This window comes from Notothenia coriiceps, unplaced genomic scaffold (assembly GCF_000735185.1).
Source record: "Notothenia coriiceps isolate Sejong01 unplaced genomic scaffold, NC01 NC01_scaffold00005027, whole genome shotgun sequence".
In the NCBI taxonomy this organism is placed as follows: domain Eukaryota; kingdom Metazoa; phylum Chordata; class Actinopteri; order Perciformes; family Nototheniidae; genus Notothenia; species Notothenia coriiceps.
Window position 1 is genome coordinate 1 of NW_011337728.1, and position 21,989 is coordinate 21,989.

General features: G+C 39.9%; 3 protein-coding genes across 8 annotated transcripts; 1 reads left to right on the forward strand and 2 right to left on the reverse strand.

The window, feature by feature from the left end:
• Nucleotides 1-194: 194 nt before the first annotated feature.
• On the reverse strand, nt 195-6,318 carry LOC104942749 (uncharacterized). 5 transcript variants are annotated; one of them, XM_010768024.1, is made up of 19 exons: nt 6,100-6,318; nt 5,971-6,023; nt 5,330-5,419; nt 5,096-5,220; nt 4,875-5,018; nt 4,679-4,726; nt 4,115-4,288; nt 3,931-4,027; nt 3,151-3,368; nt 2,891-3,044; nt 2,247-2,461; nt 2,054-2,171; nt 1,766-1,980; nt 1,266-1,383; nt 1,016-1,185; nt 838-935; nt 611-768; nt 461-505; nt 195-309 (listed from the first exon to the last, which is right to left on the reverse strand). In XM_010768024.1, exons 1-18 carry the CDS (start codon nt 6,156-6,158, stop codon nt 501-503), a joined length of 2,259 nt encoding a protein of 752 aa, XP_010766326.1. In that variant the 5' UTR covers nt 6,159-6,318; the 3' UTR covers nt 195-309; nt 461-500. The 5 variants fall into 5 exon arrangements, with proteins under 5 accessions (XP_010766326.1, XP_010766328.1, XP_010766327.1 ...); XM_010768026.1 differs by having other exon boundaries at nt 195-505; nt 4,875-4,973; XM_010768025.1 differs by having other exon boundaries at nt 195-505; nt 838-902.
• Nucleotides 6,319-9,151: 2,833 nt separating this feature from the next.
• sst5 (somatostatin 5) lies at nt 9,152-10,526 on the forward strand. Its single transcript, XM_010768029.1, has 2 exons — nt 9,152-9,368; nt 10,134-10,526. The coding sequence occupies exons 1-2, from the start codon at nt 9,240-9,242 to the stop codon at nt 10,323-10,325; spliced, it is 321 nt and encodes a 106-aa protein (XP_010766331.1). The 5' UTR covers nt 9,152-9,239; the 3' UTR covers nt 10,326-10,526.
• A 502-nt stretch (nt 10,527-11,028) lies between these two features.
• Nucleotides 11,029-17,362, reverse strand: trip6 (thyroid hormone receptor interactor 6). 2 transcript variants are annotated; one of them, XM_010768031.1, is made up of 8 exons: nt 17,272-17,362; nt 17,003-17,116; nt 15,203-15,629; nt 14,590-14,683; nt 14,329-14,498; nt 13,515-13,693; nt 13,279-13,399; nt 11,029-12,750 (listed from the first exon to the last, which is right to left on the reverse strand). In XM_010768031.1, the coding sequence occupies exons 2-8, from the start codon at nt 17,071-17,073 to the stop codon at nt 12,619-12,621; spliced, it is 1,194 nt and encodes a 397-aa protein (XP_010766333.1). In that variant the 5' UTR covers nt 17,074-17,116; nt 17,272-17,362; the 3' UTR covers nt 11,029-12,618. The 2 variants fall into 2 exon arrangements, with proteins under 2 accessions (XP_010766333.1, XP_010766332.1); XM_010768030.1 differs by having other exon boundaries at nt 14,590-14,686.
• Nucleotides 17,363-21,989: the final 4,627 nt, after the last annotated feature.

A 21,989-nucleotide genomic window follows, 5' to 3' on the forward strand; every position in this document is an offset into this window, starting at 1 on the left:
ACAGGAAAATGTCACACCATTAAAGATAAACTCATCATGTTTGAGTTTATATGTGTTTCAACCACATAGACACATGATGATTTGACCTGGTATTTAGGTAAAGTTTTTTTTTTTAAAACCACCAAATAGTTGATACTGAATTATTTTACAAAATAAAACAATAACCTTTCATTTACTTTCAGGATAAACAAGAAAGAAGTAATAAATAAAATGCAACATACATTTATTTATTTGATTTACAGGACAAAAATGTAGCAACCCATTTGCAGAGTATCAGCAGAATGGAGACACGCGTCCATGTTATCCACACTGAAAGTCAGGAAAAAGGGAGAATTACACAATTTTAAATGATAGTACATTATATCATTCTCCCTATTTCAGTTTTAATTCAAAGTATTTTGAGTTATGGGTGTGTAGAGTATTTAGCACAGTTTCAACAGTAGTATAAATAAAGTTTCACCACCAAGACGGTCTTGCAGTCCCTCCAAACTCCATTTTCTTCAGCCTGATTGGAGTGAATATATAAATCACACATTAACATTATTAATATGAATTTTGAGTCACAGATCGACATTTTTTTCCAAAATACAATCTGAAGTCACACACACACCTGTGTTTGCAGCTTCCCTGCGTGTGCGTCTGATGTGCACAGGTGAAAGATCCAGAGAGTTATTTAAAGGCTGCTGGATAGCATGTAGTAGTATGTAGTATGGTTTGATGGGTAGCGTTGTAGTATGGTTTGCTGGGTAGCGACACTGAATTGTCAACCTAAAACAGACAAAGTAAACATTATTATCTGGTTTAAACACTGCTTGATTGAGTTTGTATGTTTCCCACCTGTATGGAGAATCTCTGTGTATGAGAGGATCATCCGGAGGCAGAAACTCTTGAGTGTAACTGATCTGATTTTCATAAACAAGGACATTTCCCTCAGTCTGGGGAAAATTGGATAAGATCAGAAACATGCCAGAAAACATATTTTGAGTGTAAATTTGTATCAATTAAATTCTCCCACAGTGACAGTCGTCCCACAGGAGTCCAGGCTGAAGCTGAACAACGCTCTGGTGCTGTCCGTCTCCATGGGAATACAGCTGGGGTCCAATAGGGTGGTCCGGTTGGGGTGAGTGGGCGGGATAGTGTGGGTGGTGTCGACGACTGCTACCATCCTCCCTTCTGGCAAACATACTGCCAGATAACCAGTCTGAGTGAGGAGACTAATAGAAACTAAAGGAAAATATGCTTCAGTTTGAGCTTGTGAAGTTTACCTAGTAGTTCCCGAACAGGAAATGTACATTTAAGGACAAGAGTGTCCTCTGCTTTCAGAGAGTCAGCGTCCACAACAGACACTTCCACTCCAGAGACAAGACCCTGCAATGTCAGCTCCTGCATGGGGAAAAAAGAAGCAAACCAAAGAAGGAATCTTTTAAAGTCAAATACACTGTAAACGCAAAAAAATAATACAAAATACACTTTTTGTCTGGAGCTTTTTAGCAAAAGCATAGACAGATATATCGCCTTTAATTCCTCCCTGGAAAGAGCTGCTAGGTAAAAGTGGTAAAGCCGAGAAAATATTCTAAATATAATGTATACTTAAACTGATTTAGATATTTTCAATTGGGCCATTCTTTTTGGTGGCTTAAATACAAGCAGTACATTGCTCCTGATGTTTCTCAAAACTGGAGGCATGCTAACCACCAACTGCATATCCAAAACCTAAAGTAATTGTTAAAAACACATCAGGTCAATATAAACTTTGATTGATCACCACGTAGTTCATCCCTGGGCTGTAGCGGGGGATCTCAACAGTAAAGTAGTCCTCGTCCGCCTCCATCACAAACCCACCCATCTCCACCAGGTCCCAGTCCAGTTTGTGAGCTCCGAGGAAAAGCTCCCAATGCAGGTCCGCCTGGGCCCTGTGGTACAGCAGCACCAGCAGGCCTCTCTCTGTGCACTTTCCCTCCAGCTTGGGGGAAGTTGGAGCTGATAGATAGGGTATCATCAGCATATTGATTTAAAACTGGTCGGGAGCAATGGTGATGTATCAATAACTCACCTGTGTATTCAACACTATGCTCTATAGTGGCTCGATGGTAAAACTGCTTTCCATTGGGTAAGATGTTAAAGGTAAAGGTGAAAGAGAGGCTGTATGTCTTGTAGCCACCACCTATGTCCTGGGATTACACAGCAGGGTCATATTTTTCCGCTTCTACACATAGTAAATCTGGCTGAGTGTTGGTAAATCTCACCTCTGGGATTATCTTCGGGTGTGACAATGGGAAACGAAGCTGGTAGGAGTGGCTCCCGTTTGAGTGGGAGAGCCTGGACACACTGAGGTCGTCTGTTTCAGTTTGGGTCCAGGTTAGAAGCTCGCCTCCACCATCTAATGTAACCTTCTGGAGGGAAACATCAGGGGCATAGAGGCCTAAAGTCACGGAGAGCAATCCTAAGGATGGGACAGATTCTGTACAGAGAGAGTGGAATATTTTAAATACTTTTTAAAATCATAAATAGACCACCGCAAAAAAACGTAACAAACTTTAATTATTATTTCCGTTTAAGTTAACAAAAATAACGTTTGTCTGCCATTAATTTACATCACAATATGCCAACTGCATGCAAAAATAAAAACGTTTTAAATTACAATGATGTCCAAGGCCAAAAATGTGTTATTATTTCTCTTACTATCATTCGAAATCCAGAATAAAAAACTATTTTTGTGTAGTTTTTAATGACGCAATGTTCACATCGTTAAACTACAATAAGAGAAGGGTAAAGGGGAGCTTTGCAATGCAACCATAACTGCTTTTGTCAAATCAATATATATCTTCTACTATTAAATAACATAACAAAACCAGTTCAAACAAGTTAGCATGGTTAAAGTCGGCCTTACTGGTGGTGAAGACTGGGATTTGAGGGATGAGAGGAGTCTTAAGGAGCCTGAAGGAGCGATGCTGTGTCAGAGGCCAGCGCTCGTCCTCCCACTGACTCATGAAGGACAAATCCACAGACATGGACTGGCTGTACTGCCCTCTCACAACACCACTCTGGGAGATTCACAGCAAGAAAAACAATTGAGAAACATGTGCAAACAGTTGTCTTTAGCAAAGAATTGGAGACACAATTCTCTGTACAACACATTTGATTGCATACCTTCATGTGTCCACCTGGGGCTGCTAGAGGAATCCTGACCTCCACTTTTCCCTCCTGCAGGCTGATTTTGTATCCCCTCTCTTTATATCCAGACTCACTCAGATCCTGGCCGTTCACTCCGATCCTCATGCCTCTGTACCTGAACTCACCATGGACTAATGGTGTCAGGATGTAAGGAACAGTCCACAGCAGATCAGAGCCATCTGCTGAAGCCTCGTCTGGGTGTGAGAAAGGAGACGAAGGAGACATGTTACTCACAATAATGTAATATTGCAGGGTATATGCAGGAATCCTGAAGTCAAAAGTAAAACCTTTTAAGACCTTTTTTAAGACCCTTTCCATACATTTTAAGACCTCATCGCCACTTGGAGTTTTAACCGGTTACCTTGGCGACACACTTTACCTCACATTGACTATATACAGTATTGATTGTCCTTCCTCCTTATCTTCCAACCATTTGGACGCAGACTTGCATTTCCCCATAACGATGTTGTTTAACAACCGGCGTAAACGGACCTTCGCACGCTATCAAGCAGTGAGCGTGCGATGTCCTGTTCAGATGACGTCAAATCCAACGGGATGCCATAAATAAACTACACAGACTCACACTACACACCTACGCAATGATTACATTCAGGCACACTGTAGAATACAACCTCTTTGGACCATTTATATACTTATTGAAAACAAGCTAGCCTTAATTTTCGCTAAATTGATTTATCAACTTTTAATGCTTTTTAAGACCCCGCGGACACCCTGATTTTGATAAAGCGTACTCACTCAGAGCACAGGCGACAGTGGTGTTAACAGCTAGGAAGCTTCTCTGGAGTCGGTACAGGATAGTTGCTCTGACAATCACTAAATCCACTCCTCTCTCCTGGGAAAAAACACCCACACAAAGCAACCAGATAAATAAAAACAAAGCATGCCTGATCTCGAGTAAACAATATCCATGAATGGGTACCTTGACTAAGTATGAGAGCGGGGAGGAGTAGGGACAGCGGAGGCTGAGGTGGGCGCCTCGCAGTGAGATGTGGTAGCCCAGAGCAGCAGCCTCTTTCAGGGAGAAGAACCTCGCTTCCTCTGGTGGCTGGGAATCACAGTGGAACATCACAGCCATGTCTGCCTCATCAACTCCCTGCTCAGAGACAAAGAGATGCTTAATGAAGTCATTTGTGAAGCAAAATTGGAATATAACATTTCAAACATATTCTTCCTGCAAATATGAAGAAACGTTTTGGTGCTATATATCGTAGGATTTCTAGTCAATGATTGTTACAACAAATACAGAATCATGAAAAAAAAACACGTCTCTGCTATTTACTTATGAAGGACTCATATAGAATTAATTATTTTATTAATTTACATAGAATTTAACCTCATTTTATTCACCCAAACTTTGACATGTTGTTTTCATCGTACAGTTCTATATGCAAAGGAGGGGGCTGCCATTCATGAAAAGCGTGTCATACTTTTCGCCTACTTGTTGATCAACTTGTGAGTGCAAGGATTTACCATATTTAATTACCTTCTCATTTTTTGATGTAATAGGCAGGAAAGGCTGCTGGATGGACACCTAGATAGGAAAAGAGGAGAGTTGATATATGGTCACAACAATTGTTTATCTTCTATAAGCCCTAGCACGTGTTTTTAAAAGGCTTACATTCAGAATTAAACCTAAATCTGTGGATGTGATTACATAAATCGGCCGGTTATTAATTCACCTCCATGTAGTTCTCCTCACAGACGATCTCTCTGGTGCTCCACTGCCCCCGAAGAGAGCAGTGGAGCTGGAAGGGATACGCTGCAACCTTCCCATCCTCCTGCAGGTTCACAAACCAAAGACGCAGGTGATAGTCTGTGCCTCCCTGCAGAAAGATACAGTGATGTGAGGAATGCAACCCTGCGATATATATCAAAGCTTAACAAAGTAAAAATAACCTACCTCGCTGTGGACATGACAGGCCAGGAAGGAGGCACGAAACACCAAGTCTCCAACATCATTGGCCAGGACAGTGTAACCACACAGTGTGGCCTCATGGTCAGACAAAGAGTGGAATCCATACCGGTCTGGTGGTCCAGAGTTAAAGGTCATCAACATATACTTTGTTGTTATCTAAATTACATTTTTGACCATCAATTTAGGAAAAACATTCTTGAGGAAAATAAAGAAACTTACCTTCAAGGTCAAAGTGGACCCTCGAGCCAAGGAAGCTGGACTTGACAGAAAACCAAAAGTGACGTTCAAGACATTTGGTCTTAAATGTTCCTGAAAACATTAACACTGGCATCAGTTTCCAAGTAATTCCAAAACAAAATTATTTTTTAAGGGTTTAATTTAATATGAATATTCATTCGAGTTGTATGATTCTGCATAGTCTAACTCTAAGCATTCATTAGTAGACAAAAAATGCATGCAATAGGGGCAAAAATGTCACCTTATTGTATAGACTTTTTGAGGGCCTTTAAATACAAATATATTAAAATGAATTCATATTATTTAGTTTTACATAGCGTGGAAACACTTTTGTTATGAAATGCATACTCGTGGTAGACAATGCATTGCTTTGAACATACCTTTGACTGCTATTTGGCATTATGTGTGAAATTGCCAAATTATAAAGCAATGTTTGCTCTTATTAGACAATGTAATCTTAATGAAGGCAATAAAATAAAAGCACACTGTATTGTAAACCTCATTATCCAGTATCATTTCAGACAGGAGATCTCTGAGAGTGATACAAACTATGTTATTTATATTTTCTATGTCTTTGACAGGTATTTTAGATGTACCACACATAGTCACTAAAATGGTCTTACCTGTCGGCACTGGACTGGTGACACAGAAAGATGAAGTGAACAGCAACACCACACTGAAACAAATACATATTCGTTTTAGCTACGGGTTTACACTTAAACCATGCGTGTATCTTCAACTTGTTAACTTACCCACACAAAATATGGAAAGATACTTTCATTTTGAAAAAGCAAATGTAAACTGAGTTCATTCAAAGCTATATGTCTCGATTTGAAAGCTGTCAGCTGTGTTTACATCTCGAAGATGTCACCGTTTTGACTGACTCTAGCTAACGAGGAGGAGCTAACGAGCACACACACACACACCTCCGGGTTTCACGGGCTTCGTCTTCATAAACACAGCTCTTAATTAACTGCAAATCTAACGAGCAAAAACTCCCAGGGATACTGTAGAATAGATCATTCGCATATGATTAAGTTTGTCCTTTGCAGGCCACTGTAGCTAGTGCGCCACCCGGTGACGTCTAACAGTTGTTAGTCAGCATGCAACGTACATGCTGGGGTCATAAATAAAGCCACCACTTGCCGATGCATTGTGTATTCCTTGTACATACACACATGCATGTATTAAGAGAAGTATCAACAACTTCTACAGATACTTATGTGTTGAATGAAGGAATGCTTTGAGTTAAAATTAGGTCTAACAGCGATACCCAGTGGACAGAGAGCGTCAGTAATACACTGAACAACTAATAATAATAATAATAATAATAGATTTAATTTGTTAGCGCTTTTACAGGTGCTCAAAGACGCTTTACAGATATAGTGAAGAAAAAAGAAAAGAGAAGAAAGGAACAACAAATAAATATATAGTTAAAGTTAAAGTCAAATAATACAAAAACAATCACACATGAAAAGCCAGATTGAAGAGGTGAGTTTTTGTGAGTTTTTTGAAGGTGGTGAGGTCGGTGCAGTCTCTGATGGGTTGTGGGAGTGAGTTCCAGAGGGAGGGGGCAGGGACGGAGAAGGCTCTGTCCCCCCAGGTCCGGTGATTGGTGCGGGTGGGGATAGTCCACAGTTACACAAAAATAATGCTTATTTTTAGATTATGCTGGGCTAATCTATAATGTAAAGTCCCTAAATGTTACCGTTTTCTAAATAATTATAATGATTTCATTTTAAAAGCTCATTTGTATGTTTTGGTTCGTTTGGAGTTTGGTTCAAATACATGCTTTTTATTCACACATTTAAGATAGGCTGCTTTAACTGTAAATGAGTATCTTCATTTGGTTTCTCAACTACATGTGTTTCTACACTGCGTTGCAATGTTTACTAAATTAAAGGATATTTTTTCAACATTTCTTGAACCACATTAGTGCTTGCTAATCCCAGTGTCAACAGTGCACATACAAAATACCAAACTCTCCAGCATCAGTGATGGTTGCTTCTTCACTGATAATCAACACATTTCCAAAATCATTCATGCAAACTCATGTATTCCCATGCAAAAAATATTGTCTTCTAAATTGGTGTGCAATTCTAATAATCCTCATTTGATCCATCATACCAAATACATGTAGGCTATGTTTTTACATTTCACAAACATCTTGACAGCTAGAAATTATAAACACAGCTTTCTTCACAAACATGACTCACTAGTTGCTCACTTTATGTTAAGCAAAAAGGTTTGAATAAAATGCATCAAGTGTCATTTTTATTAGTAATCATTTGAGAAACTGAGAATAGTAAAAGGCTAAAAAAGAGTCTCCTCTTGTCCTCTGATTCATCAGGCACTCACAATTGAACATGAAACTATAACGTGAATTGTAAGTATTGAATTGCTCTCTTCCGATGGGAATAGTTCTTGTTGAAATGTGTGACTCACCAGCTTGTTATAAAGATGAAATAATGAAGAATGAATCCTATAGGGTTATGAGGAAACAACATGAGGAATTATACTGCTTGTTATCATAGGTGAAGACAAATTGCTGGAAGAAAGACACTATTTTTGATCATGTAGCAGCAGGTGTAGAGGCGGAGGGCGTGTGATTCATGTGATCATCACACTGTTGGACACATCTACTTTGTCCGGAGCAGCACAGCTGGACGCCTGCAGTCATCACATCCCCACTACCGGGAAAATGTTTCTTAAAGTCAAGTAATGTCACGATTAAAGACTGAGTAATCAGACTTATCAGTGAGAGTCCTGCGGTGGAGAAAAGGTCAAAGCCTATTTAAGGAACGAGACGTGAAAATGATACTTATTACTCATTATGCTGTTCAACCAGTAGTTAGTGCTTTGGGTTGACTTGGCATGTTTGTATTTATTTTATTACTTAATGGTCACGTTTTAAATGAAGTGCAGCTGATGAAGTATATCAGTTATAGACATAGCTCGTTAGCAGAAAAGAAAAATACAACATGCAGAGTAATGACTATACAAACGATTAACAACAGCAAAAAGGACTTTAAATATCCATATATCTGGATAAGAAGAAGCAGAATACTTGGGGGAACTTTGGTTTTGTGACAATTTCTCCATTTTGGAATGAAAAAAAAAAAGTAAAAACAGAAGAAGTTAAAGTAAGGACGTGTAGTGAAAAGATAAAATAACATAAAATAGAAAATGCTTTTTTACAATTTAAACAGTGGTGTTTTTCCATGTGCCTTAGTGTTAATAGAAGTAACATACCAAATTATGTGATTTTAAATGTGCAATAACCCACATACATACTTTTTCGTGTCTTGACCAAACACTAACATCAACCCTTTTGTTTTGCAGTCTGACATTTAGATGATTACCATGTTTATTTGCCAAAGTGACGGCACAAAGGGTGGACCGCTAATCCGCCTCATTAACATTTGAGTCACATTGTGTCATTAACAACAGGGCACAGCATGCAGCCCTCACGATGACACCAGGACACTTACGAATAATCATGACTGACAGAAGTAAAGTCATATGTTACCATTCAAATTGATATTTGACATTTCACAAAGTTAGTAAATTACTAATACAAAGTTTTTGGAGCTTTTGTTGGAGGTGTTACAGGAGCGTTCGTCGTGGTGAGTGATGACCTTCTCCCATCCGGTGACACACAACCTCCACCTCCTCCTTCTCCACCAATCACATCCTTTTGTTTCCTGGAGGATGAGGAAGATTTGAAGATGAAGAAGCCTATTTATCAGCCCAACACGTCCTACTCAAACAGTGATAACATTCAGCTCTTCCAACATCCCACCCTGTTTTCCCGATTGCTTATATTTGGGACTTTTGCACAGAACCAGTGTTGAAAAGAGAATCAGGGGTTATTGGAGTTTTGCTGTTTGAGATGGAGATGCTTCGCTCTCAGGTGCAGATACTTCTTGTGGCCTTGTTTTCCTCCGGGCTCCTGGTGCAGGTCGGAGGTGCTCCACGCAGAGACATGCTGGCACTAAGAGCACAGCTCGCAACGGACGAGGTGGGTGACTCAAAGGGCTGGGATTTGGGATCAGGGGTTGGATATTTCACTATATTGGAAGCATGGATGAAATATAACTTATCGACGACCATTTTAATTAACTCTGTTGTTCTTTAATATATTTATGCATTTTTTTTTCTTATATCCTTTTTTCTTATTATTTTTAAATTAATAGGTATTATCTCATTTTAGTATTTTTGGAACTAATACATTTGTTGGTGTCATGTTAAAATCGTGAGTTGGATATTTAACAGTTATTAAAGGGATCAACTCTCATATTCAAGTGCCTTTATACTTTAAATGACCATAATCAGAACAAAATAGCCTACAATAGTAATAGTTAGTTTGAAAACAATGCTTAAAGTTATTACTCAATCTTTTTTTTTTTTAAACTTACAATGCAAGTGCAAATAAACAATTGTAAATGTTCTTGTTCAATTGTTTTGCTTCTACTCACAAAAAAATAAAAGCAAAAAAAGGACTGTAATCGATAAGCAGTATCAGCAAGAATAGCAGTTTGTTAAAATATTAAGATAAGATACAGTTTGTTGATCCCAATTTGGGAAATGTTTTCGTCGAGACATCGCACGTGAATTAGAAATACAATCAAATAAAGATGAACAATACCCTTTCGTTGTTATTTGACAGTGAATAAAAATATCGAACTGGTGAATGGCCCTTTTATCGCAGTGTTTGACTTTAACTTGCTGACATTTTAATAAGGAATGATGTAACTACAAGTGCGTGTTTTGTGTCCTCCTGCAGGGTCTGACTCACTTGCTCTTGCTGAAGTTTGTTTCCGAGCTGCTGGCGGCGAGAGGAGACGAGATGCCCCCCGAGCTGCAGGAGGAGGGGGGGGTCCGGGAGGAGGTGATGAGGAGACAACTCCCCCTCAGCCACAGAGAGCGCAAAGTAGGCTGCCGCAACTTCTTCTGGAAGACATTCACCTCGTGTTAAAGCAGTTCAAGTTGGAGTAACTTTGTTTTTTTAAATATGCTTTTTAATGATAAATTAAATCTGTTTGCTCACTCATGTTTTAAATGGATCATCTGCTGCGAAATGCCAAACATACAGGAGTGTTGGTTATTGTAATATCAGTAATAGATTGTATGTCGATTTCCAGAGACGTACAAAGAGTCTCAAATAAAATGTTCTGATTTAAAAAGGGAACATTTGTCAACTGATATGACCTTTTTGTGTCTTAAAGGGGTACCTGAGTGCGTTGTATTGCACTTTCATTAGATTTGGAGACCTACAGGAGAGACATTTTAACAAAAAACAGTAGAATTGAAGCTGCAGGATCTGATACATCATGACTTTTATACTTAAGTATGGGTCTACCCTCCTAAAACACTTTATCATTAAAATTCCCATAATGCAACTTAATTGCAATTTTGGTCTGCTCTTCCCTCTGGTCTTTCAAACTCTCCTTCTAAATCGAACCAGGTAAAAATGTACCCAGGAGCTATAAAATACCATACTATCACTACATTCTCAGTATTGGACGAATTAAGAAAATGAATTTCCTATCTATTAGGGATACATAATTGTTATCATGTACTTTAAACCTAAGCAACTTCATTTTGTATATGCACTAAGATTAGGACATTCAACTCCGTTATATGATGATTTTGAACACTGAGTTTAAATAAAAACACACTTTTAACTTGCTGACATTTTAATAATCAATGATGTAACTACTACCTGTATTAGGAGAAAATCCATTAGTGTAACAAACTTCCATTTCTACATCAACAGCCTGTTGTGTTCAACATGGCCTCCTTCTTCTCAGAGTGAATTCAGCAGAGGGCTGCTGCAGTACCGCGGCTTTGATTTACAAGCTCCAATTCACAGCTTTTCAAACAGAGTAAGAATGAAAACAAAACGAAAAGGTGTTTGACACAAGAGTTGGCATGGGTCAGATTTTTTGAAATGACACTTTTGGGTATGAATGAAATGACATTAATGATACAAATCAGACTAATACACTACAGTATATATACATCGTGAGATAAATTAACAAGAGACTGAACCGTTTTAGCATGATGAAAAAAGAAAATGGTGGAATTCACAGACAAAGGGTTTCAAAAAAGGGATTATAATGAAACTAAATGACATCCTTGAGTTAAGGCTTTTACATTTCTAAGCCCTTTAAGTTACACAAGTACAAAATGAGGACGGAAACACAGAGGTTAAACACAATCGTAACAAATCTGTGGCTCTAAAGTCTTGACCCACGAGGATGCTCAAAATCACAATCAATGTTTGGGGGGGGAAATGCATCATATCCACTTGTATGTTGTCGAGAAGTTAAGAACAACCATTATGTATACAAACGTCTCATGTAAATCTAACCAATTGAGAACAATTAGTTTTTCTCTTCCAAACTCGCTTTCATACCTCATGAGTAACCAACACCCTGTTCTCCTAAAACTTCATTGCACCATCATCTTCAATGTAAAGGTCAAGTATCAACCAACAACAACAAAAAGCATGATTGTGATTTGGAGACAATCAAAAATGCTTGTCAAAAATGGCAAAGGTCCTTTAATAAGCGTGAGATTAATGAGGGATTTGTTCTAGCGGATATTTTACTATAATAAGCTAAAGAATAAAAGGTTGACTACACATTCCTCTCGTCTACATTTCTCCTGCTATGAGGCTACGTCTCTGCAAACATCCACGTCACTAAAAGCTACACGCTTTTCAAAAACAGTCTGTAACCAAACCAGCCCTTTATGTACACTCACAGTTGTTGCAATGTGCTTTTAAATCGCTCGTTTTGAGGCAGTTCTGCAAACGTACATGTCCGATTGTTATAGTCTAATTAGCATGTATCCTTTGCTTCCTTTTCCCGTCTAAATGTGTGATATCCTTCCTTACTTTCATTGTCTTTGACAGTTATTATAATGTGCAAGTTAATAGCTGAGCAGTACCGAACAAATGGTAAGTGGAGCCCAAGCTGCCTGCAGGTCAGGCCACTGTCAACAATACTGAACTAAACGTGAAAAATGGAGCAGACGTGTACCGAAGGAAAGCTGTGTAGGACATCAGAATGAAAGGAAGGTGGTAACTCCATGTCAGGAAATGTTCTTCTGCAAATTAAATGACAGCTGGATACCAACAGAGGGAGCTGTATGTCAGCTCACGGTCAGAGAAAAAGGGTAAAAAAGAACCTCAAGAGTCTGAGCGTGTTTCCTGTCTGCGCCATCCATGTGTAACGTGTGCTGAAAAGGTGGGAGCAGGTCTGTTAGCAGTCGGTGGAGATCTTGGCCGAGAGGTCCTGGATGCGGCAGGCGCTGCAGCTCTTACACAGGATGTGGCCGTCCAGAGGGTAACAGCCCCGCCCCTCGCCCTCAGAGGACAGCAGGAGACCGCACTCCTGATGGAAAGATACTTCAGTCAGCTCACATAAACACTCATGTTGAATATCAAAGTATATCAAATCCACTCTCCAGAACATTGGATTCCCCTGTAGAGATACGGTGTTTGAATCTAAGATTAGGCATGGATTAGAGCCCTAACTTTGAAAAAAAAATCAGAAAATGTTGTTCCCTTGATTTTACCTCAGAAGGTAACCTAAATTAATGCTGTATATATTCTTCCACATTTTGAGTCGGTCATTTAAATTAAAATGAAGAAAATGTAAATATTTTACTTCAGAAAAATTATTATTATCATTTAAAAAGGATATGTTTCCCTTTTATTTAAGCCGGGTACATCTATCTCAGTTATATAACGTTCAAAAGGTCAGTTGTGACAATGTCATTTTGCTTTTAATGATAAAATGTGATACCAGGAATTCCTTAAAACCAAAAAGGAGCTTTTTAAGTACTTAAACCAAAACTTATTTTTACTTAAGTCCTGATGTTTCTGATATATTATATTATATAATCCTGTCCTGACTCACCTCACAGACGTAACAGTTAACGTGGAAGCTTCGGTCCAGAGCCACGATCCTCACCGTCTCCTCCTGACCCTGCTCGGGCATGATGGGCTCGCCACACACCGAACAGCGAGGAGCGTACTTCCTGTCAGGGACACCAAAGCATCGACATTTACAGTTAGTGCACACGTCTGCCTTCTTACACCTTAGCAAGTAAAGAAGACCAGGGGTAACATCATGGCGCTTGAATGCCTTCGTACCTATGAAAGTCGTCTATGCAGTGTATCTGAGAGGTGGCGTCCACAGTGAAGGGGACCCCGTCCAAACAGCAGTTACAGACCACACATGTGAAACAGCGAGGGTGGTAGGCCTTCCCCATGGCCCGCAGGATACGGTCCAGGATGGGCTTGGAGCACTTTGAACAGCGCTCTAATGTACTCTGACGAGATGAGCAGAACAAGTGTGGATTAGAGTAGGAAGGACAGAGCAGCACTGCAGGAGAAACTACATTAAACCAAAAATATAAGAATCCGTAAAACCATTGAGTGAGGAAGGGGTTATAAAACAGCTTATAAGAGCATTTGTAGGTAAGAAGAAGAAATTCTGAATTTCAAAGATTACACTCGCCCATTTCTGAAAAAAAAATGTGGTTATCCTTTGAGATTAAATTGCTAAATTGCCGGGAAAGAAACTGACAATTTGAAAAGAGAAAACCGACAGAGAAAAAACCCAGCAATTTGCAAGGAATATTTTAGACATTTGCAAAATTTGCGAGGAAAATGTAAGTATTTTTAGAATTTAGCGAGAAAAATGTGCGAAATGTTGCGAGTACATTTTTGCGAAATTGGCTTTTTTAGGGTAAAAGTCCCACATTTGTCAAATCAAAAAAGTTGCTAATAGGTTGAGGTTGATCAATCCTTGCAAGTTAAATAATGGGATTCCATGACAAAACATTTTAATAATAATTTGGCAAATTTCTGACTTTTTCATCTCAGAGGATATTTTAGTTTTATCCTCAAACATATCAGACTTTTCTCTCGTATTGTTTTTTTCTCGGGATATCTCTTGACTCACAATGTAACAGCTCTCACAGTAACTCTTCTTGTCGAGGGCGTAGAAGGGTTGCCCCCGGAGACGGGCGTGGCAGGTGATGCATGTGAAACACTCCACGTGGAACACCTGCTCCATGGCGATGCAGCCGCTGCCGTCACCGACCACGTTGTCTCCGCACCGCGCACAGCGACCTGGAAGAGTGTTACATGTCTGGGTTTGTTTTTATTCCAAATACCAGAATGCAGCGTCATCAGTTATTAATGTAGAGAGTGGCGACTGTACCAAAATAGTCCTCGACGGGGGGGTGGTTCATATCATATACCAACTTCTTAGTGAGTCGCTCCAACTCGTCCTCAGGCCGGCTCGTTGCTATGCCCTGCTGGAAGAAAGAATACAAAAATGCGCCTTTCATAACCAACTCAGTATTCAATTATTTAGGACTGGGTCTGTACATTCAATGTTTGTTCAGATAATTAAATTGTATTAACTATATTTATTTTGTTAAACTACTACTTCATTACTTTGTGATTTAATTTAAATATTAGATTCTCTTATGACTGCTTGTGTTCGTACATATATCATTTGAGATGTTTGGTGTTTGAGTTTTGTATCCAAATGATCCTGATTTTTTCTTTACTATATTTTTGTATATATTTATATTTCTTGTAAATTTCCTTTTTTATTTTTTTTAATAGTTTTTTCTTTATACTTGTTCTACATTTGCCCCCTTTTTACAACTAATAATCCTAACTAACCTTATTCCTTAAACTGTGCTATGTATGCTTCATTATACACTAAAGCACATTTATGTAACACCAAAATGGCATTCTGATCCTGTCCTTTGAGTGTGTGCGATAAGTTCAATCAGGCTTCAGATGTGTATGTGTTCCCTTACCTTGCTGGACTGATAAGCCGGGTTCAGAGCGGCCCCTGACCCTGGGTGACTGTTCTCCATCCCTCTCTTGGACAGAGGCACCTGGTGACCCCTCCCTCCGGGGCCGCCCCCCTTGTACACGGCCTCCGAGTGCATCTCCTGAGCCTGAGAGGCGGCCTGTGACGGGTACCAGCCCTGCTGACTGGTCTGAGTCTGAGTCTGAGGGGGGGGGCGGGACACGTNAGGGGGAGTAGTACTCCTGCTGGTGGGAGGGGGGGTACTGCGGGGTCTGGTGCTCGCTGGGGTAGCGGGGGGCCGGGTGGTATTGGTTCTGGGGATGAGGGGGGTAGCCCATAGAGGGCCGGCCCTGAGGGGGGGCTGCGCTCTGGTGAGCCGGCTTGTAGTGATCCGCAGGGAGGTACTTGTTGTAAGGCACGTTGTCGTACAGCTGTGGGGGGGGGGCAGGAGATGTAGAAATGTAAGTATCCAGGCAGATTTATGTATTAAAAGGCAAATCTTTATGTTCATTCAAATGTTTTTGAATGTTCTTACTTTTCAATTTAATTGTCGTTAAAGGTGGGGTAGGTAATTCACTTCAGAAACACTTTTTGTTATATTCCATGGAATGCTCTTAACATCCCGATAGCAATGAATACATTAAATGCTTTGACAATAAATATATACAAATATTTCATCTGTGGAACCCGTGGCGCTGTAAAAAGCTAGACCAATTATCTGCCTCGGCCCGTGCCAGATAACTGGATGGCCTACCTGCCTGTCAGCCTTCCATCTCGTGCACAAGATTATCTCGTGCCCTCATTGGTCGTGTGTGCGTTCGTGTGTGTGTTGGAGGAGGGGCTCTGTAAGATTTTTTTCGGTTGTGTACTTTCAAATTCTAGCGCACTCGAGCTGGTTTCTCCATTCTTACCTACCCTACCTTTAAGTTTTGGTTACTTTTTGCTAGTTTTAGTTTAGTTTAATTTTTTTGGATAGATTAATTTTTTCATTCATTTATTCTTACAATACGTTACTTGTTTTTGTTAGGGCCAGGTATAAAGTCTCAGAGGAATGTAGCTAGATTACATACCTTCAAAATACATGGACAGTGAACTTTGCAGGAGTATCCACAATGTTGAACAATTTGGAAATCAACTTGAGTCCAATTTAAAGGTGGGGTAGGTCATTTTGGAGAAACCAGCTCGAGTGCGCTAGAATTTGAAAATACACAGCCGGAAGAAATCTGCCACTTCCTTACAGAGCCCCTCCTCCAACACACACGAACGCGCACATGACCAATGAGGGCACGAGATAAGTTTGTCCACAGATGGAAGGCTGACAGGCAGGTAGGCCATCCAGTTATTTTAGCCGGGCCAGCTAAAGTAACTAGTCGTGCTTTTTACAGCACTACGGCTTCCACAGATGACATTTTTTTATGGATTTTTTGTCAAAGCACTTAAGATATTCATTGCTATCGGGATGTTAAGAGCATTCCATGGAATATAACAAAAAGTGTATCTCGAGCCGGTTTCTCAAACTTACCTACCCCACCTTTAAATCAAGAGATATCTTCTGTAACAAAGAGACACTGTTCACAAGACAGATGCTTTACCGCTAAGCTACAGCCTAACGGAAACTCTGCTACACAATTCATATTATTATTATTATTATTAATTGAATATGTATAGGTCCTTTACCATGGTTAGGACAAATCAGTCTGTAGGTTTCAGTTTACTTCTTATATGTATTTCTGTTTCAGTTAAAATATTAGGCCTGATGCATGTGTGATTTCTCAAAAACGTTTCCATTTTGTTATTGTCCTACTTGTGTGCTGGGGTCCTGTGGGTTGCTGTCCAGATCAGCGAGCATACTGGTGAGGGAGTCAATGTCAGCATCGATTTTGGAGTGATAGCTCACCGGCTTCTCAGGGCCGCGGTGCTGAAAACAGAGCAGCACAACATGTCAGTACATAAATAAGCACTGTGCATTTGCTCTTTTTTCAGCGTTTACAGTTTAGAGATTGAAGCTATAAGTCCAATTGTAAAACCACTCTAAAATGTTTCTTTATTATCAGTCAAGAATAATGAACCCACCATCAGCTCGTAGCTGTCCATGTGGGGGCTCCAGTTGCGCTCTTCTTTGGGAGCCTGGGGAGGAGCGTAATAGTGCTCGCTTGACGGATGCTGAATGGGCCCACCTTTGGGAGAGGGAAACAAAGAATAATGTGTTAATTCTTGCTAATTAAACACACAGCCAAAACACAGGTATTTCCTCAGTACAATCAGGAGATTGGTGTATGTTATAAGAAGCTAAACCTGTGTGCTTAACTGATGTGAAGACCTTGCTATTGTGGTGTACACTAAAAGGCCAGGTAGGAGAGACTTAATGATTTTATTTTGGTTCAGGAATTTGAAGGTTAGTCACATATTCAGTGCCAGTAAATAGAGGTCAACCAGTCACAAGGACCGTAAGTGTACATCCGGCTTAGATAAGATAAGCAACACGCATTGTATTTGATTAGATACGATAGCCATGGTGCAGAAGCAATCATAGTTTTGCATTTTGAAAAATGCTTTGTGCAAATGTATGTGCAGTCAATTAATTCTGATAGGTGTTACAAAAAGACTATACTGTACTACGTGACTAATGGTATTCTTCTTACCTGTGGGTCCAGTAGCCATGTACCTATTAGCCGCCACCCCTCCACCTCCTCCACCACCTCCACCACCTCCACTTCCACCTCCACCTCCTCCGTTCTGGTCGTACTGGCCATATTTCGGCCGGAAGTCGGACGTCCCTTTCTTGTTGGGGACTCGGTAGATCGCTGACCCGGCAGAGTGAGACATTTGGGGGACGGGTCTCTCTGAGCTATCCAGAGTTCTCGGTGGAAGCCAGGTTGGACCGGACATGGCAGGCTTATGAGATCAAAAAGAGAGAAGAAGAAAATATTGCCATCACGTCGCTCTATTAAATGCTTATAATTAACATGCATTCAATTTGCAATTTCAGTCTTTGCTTTGCCTCATATCAGTTAAGTAACAACACATAATCGCTTATGGTGTGTGTATTTATTTCATAGGTAACCAATGGAAACTAAGGGATGATTTGTTTCCAATAGCAACAGGGACACACACATAGAACAATAGGTCTCTAGTTGAAGAGCAGGAAGAGAGGAGTCGTTCTAAAAAGGCTTGGGGGTTTCCAGCAGACTCGCACATTGCTCTAAAACGTGTGCACAACATGCAAAAGTTCTCCAGCACACAAGACACACAAACAGGTGCAAAATCTGTGGTGACCCTTCCCTGTTTTCCTCCACAATGGTTATTGTCTTTGAGTGTTGTTTACAAACTGGTATCATTGCAAATGAAGCGGACACAAAAACAGGGCAGGAAATGTTGTATAATGTCTGTACACACGGCAACACCTGGCTCATAACAATATATTATGTATTCTCAGTGGGATAAATAACACAGCTGAGCCCACAAAGTGCTGACTTGCACCTAAGGGCCTTTCAATAGGATACAGGTCTTTAAGGAAATACTGATTTATGTGACAGAAATGTATAGAAAGTGTCATGAATTACAAGGGAAATAAGATCCTGAAGAAAGGAAGCAATCTTTATCTTTTTTAACTATTTGATTTGCTGGAAATAAGCAAATAAATATTGCTCTTTACCACTCTACAAATACAAAAACCTACACTCATTTTCTCTGTATCTTTCTAAATGTAATACTACTGTGGATTTAGATTACATAAGACATTTTAAGACATTGCTGGTGAACTCTGGTGGACATATGGCATCACTCTTAACATTTATCCATGAAATGACTCATAAACCATACATTTTCCATACATGTTGGAAAGCTGTGTGATTGACACAATGCCTACATGGATTGAGAGAATAAGGATGAACCGACACAGATCGGTATTGTCCGAGAGGAGAAATTATCATCCCACTCAGACGGATTGTAAACGGGTCGTGTGGCCGTCATAAATCCCCGTTGATAAGAGGATTATGATGACAGATGAGGATGATGCAGACATACAGAAATGCAATACTTTAACGTGCATTTTTAGCCTTTTGGTTTGCTTTAGACTTATTAATACATTTGTATTTATGTGTAGGGTCTTTATAGGTGACATTTAACCTTGTTGTATCAGCATACTTGACTGATATTGACCACGTGGAGGAAAGAGTGACCACCACCTCCCTCTTTGACCTGATTTAAGCTTCTGAGTCCGGATGAGCACACACTCAAATCCGAGGATGGCTGGGCCAGGAAATTAATCTAAGCGGTTTTATTACTGTCTGCTGTAAAGCCAATTGTATTTTTTTTTTAAATGTCATTTAAAAACACAAAGTTCGGCTGGAAATGTTTGTTAAATATCTGCAAAGGAAGCGTAGTAAACGCTCACGAAATGTCAAAGTTGATGACAGTCACAAGAGTCAAGAAAGAGCGAATAAGCATCAACAACATCCGGTGTTTTTACATTTCAAAATAAAACAAGTCTACAGTAAGCGTGTCAGCTACACGGAACACTTAAGAAAAAAAAAGTCAGTATAGTACAAATAAGTGGTAGAAAATACAAACTGGCTTCATAAAATCCCTAATTACATATATTCACAGTTATACTCACTGTTTTTTTATTCTGAAACCATATTCACGTTTTTATTTTGAAGGTTCTGGTTAGCTTGACACATTGTAGCTACATTTAGCGATAATAGCTATTTCAAATGGACACAAATAACAGGGAAACAACAGGAAATTAGTAAATGTGGGTATAAAAACCTCATCTAATGACTATTAGCAAACTGCTGGCATTTCCTACCTTTTACAGTACCTTTACAGTGACTCTCCTCTTCCCTTCAGTCTCATCTACAGAACAAGAACAACGAAACTGGTTAAAAAGGTAAAATAGAACAAAAGATCTCGCGTTAAAAACACATTTGCGATAGTTTGTTGTATTTACATAGTAGCGTTAGTTCCGCACAGCAACATTATCGTCTCATACAAATTAATAAAGACTCACTGCTCAGTTTTTCCACCAAATCTGTCCTTTGTGCGTCACATATATCAGAAACATACCACTAAAGTAATATAGCAATAATATAGGATAATGTGCAATAATTAACTTTAATAACAGCCTTGTTTACTTGTTTGTTAGCCTGTTTTTAACTCGTGCCTTACCTCCAGGCTAACTTCAACACAACCGAAGAGGAAACAATGAAATACAAGACACCTACCGCCAGAAAAGCGCGACACAAACTCAATCTGCGCCTCTTTTGAAAGGTTTAAAGCTCGCTGAAAGTTATCGCGACATAACTTTCTTTTAGATTTAGCGTCGTTCACCTACTTTGTGACGGATCCTGAGGCCTTTAGCAGCAGCAGCAGCAGCTCCTCACTGCATTCCCGATGCGTGACGTAACGGCTCTCTGTCTGTCTGTCTGTGTGCGTGCGTGCGTGTGTGTGTGTGTGTGTGTGTGTACGTGGAAAGGTGGGGGGTCTGTCACAAACAAATTAACCAGTGTGTTTGTTTTTTGTATAATTCTATACAAAATAATAAAAAAATTATGACATTTTAATAAAAAAATAGTAATAGTAAGTAAATACACAATAGGCAAGTATTGGCTACCAAACGTATACATAAATAGTAAGATGCACATTTCTCTGGACTGTATCCATTTCTCGTTTTGGTTAAATAAATGCCACTTAAGCACATTTTGATCAAGTAATCTGTACCAGCTAATATTTGTATTCAGAATTAGCTTATACTAATGTCAAAGTTTGATCTAAGTTTAATGTTTTGATATTATATGTTGGTGTCTGGCGGATAACGAGGTCAGAGAAATTGGTCTTAATGTGTATGTTTTTTTCTGTTGTTTAAGCAGCCGTAAGTATGGAGGTCAAATTGCTTTATTATTTTGTGGATCATGAGATTTGGGTCAACTGTCCCCCTCCTGTTACCCCCCAGCCTTCATCTTCTTCTTCTTCCTCCCACTCCACCCAGCACCATATTGGAGGCCCTGCATTCCCTAGGGCGCTTCTTCAAAGCAACAGTTTCATAACTCCATTATTTATATTTGATGTCTCTGTCTATCTGTGCCAATAAGTGGACAAACAACCCCGGCTGCTCCCTGGGATATCCCCGCTTCCTCCTCATGCTCCTCCCTCCAGTCGCTCTTGTTTGCCCTTATATGTCCACGAAGCTCTGCAATTACAGGAAGAGGCAGTTTAAGCAGATCTGTTATTGTTGAAGGAGCCATCCACATCTTTGGCACCAAGTGGGGGATTGGAAGTCAAAGCATGTCTTCGGCCCATACATTATCAGAGAAAAACAATATGGTTCTGTCCAGGCAACCAGGCAACCACAAAAGAAGGGGAATCCCTGCCTTTGTTCTGTTCGACGAGGAGTTAAATAGATGTTGAAATGTTGAATTTGCTCTGGGAAACTGTTGCTTTTCCTCATTTGGAAATTGCAGAAGGTCTTTTAATTTGACGGTAAGTTATAGCAGCTCTGCATTTGATGAAAAACAGGGTGGGTTGTTGATGGACACTGACAGATGGGGTATCATGCAGGAAGTCACTTTGAGTGTTGCCAAGCCTTGCCAACGGGATGGACTCAATGGCTTCCGCCTATTGGTGAACCTGTTTAGTAATGTTCTCACTTTTCCTCAACCGCCCCCCTCATCCGTTCCTCTCACAATGCCTGGAAGTAGCCGAGACCTACATCTCCCTCTCTGTTTTTCTTAATCGTTGTTTTCCTTCATGTTTTTTTTTTCTCCTCCTTTTTTTTCAAAGCACACAATTGA

What these genes read in the sequence shown, in the direction of transcription:
- LOC104942749 (XM_010768024.1), bottom strand. Translation starts at nt 6,158, where the DNA reads ATGAACTCAGTTTACATTTGCTTTTTCAAAATGAAAGTATCTTTCCAT. An exon ending in TTACATCAAAAAATGAGAAG is followed by an intron (nt 4,289 to 4,678) that starts GTAATTAAATAT and finishes GTCTCTGAGCAG; the next exon opens with GGAGTTGATGAGGCAGACAT. An exon ending in CCTGTGGGACGACTGTCACT is followed by an intron (nt 936 to 1,015) that starts GTGGGAGAATTT and finishes AATTTTCCCCAG; the next exon opens with ACTGAGGGAAATGTCCTTGT.
- sst5 (XM_010768029.1), top strand. Translation starts at nt 9,240, where the DNA reads ATGGAGATGCTTCGCTCTCAGGTGCAGATACTTCTTGTGGCCTTGTTT. An exon ending in CACAGCTCGCAACGGACGAG is followed by an intron (nt 9,369 to 10,133) that starts GTGGGTGACTCA and finishes GTCCTCCTGCAG; the next exon opens with GGTCTGACTCACTTGCTCTT.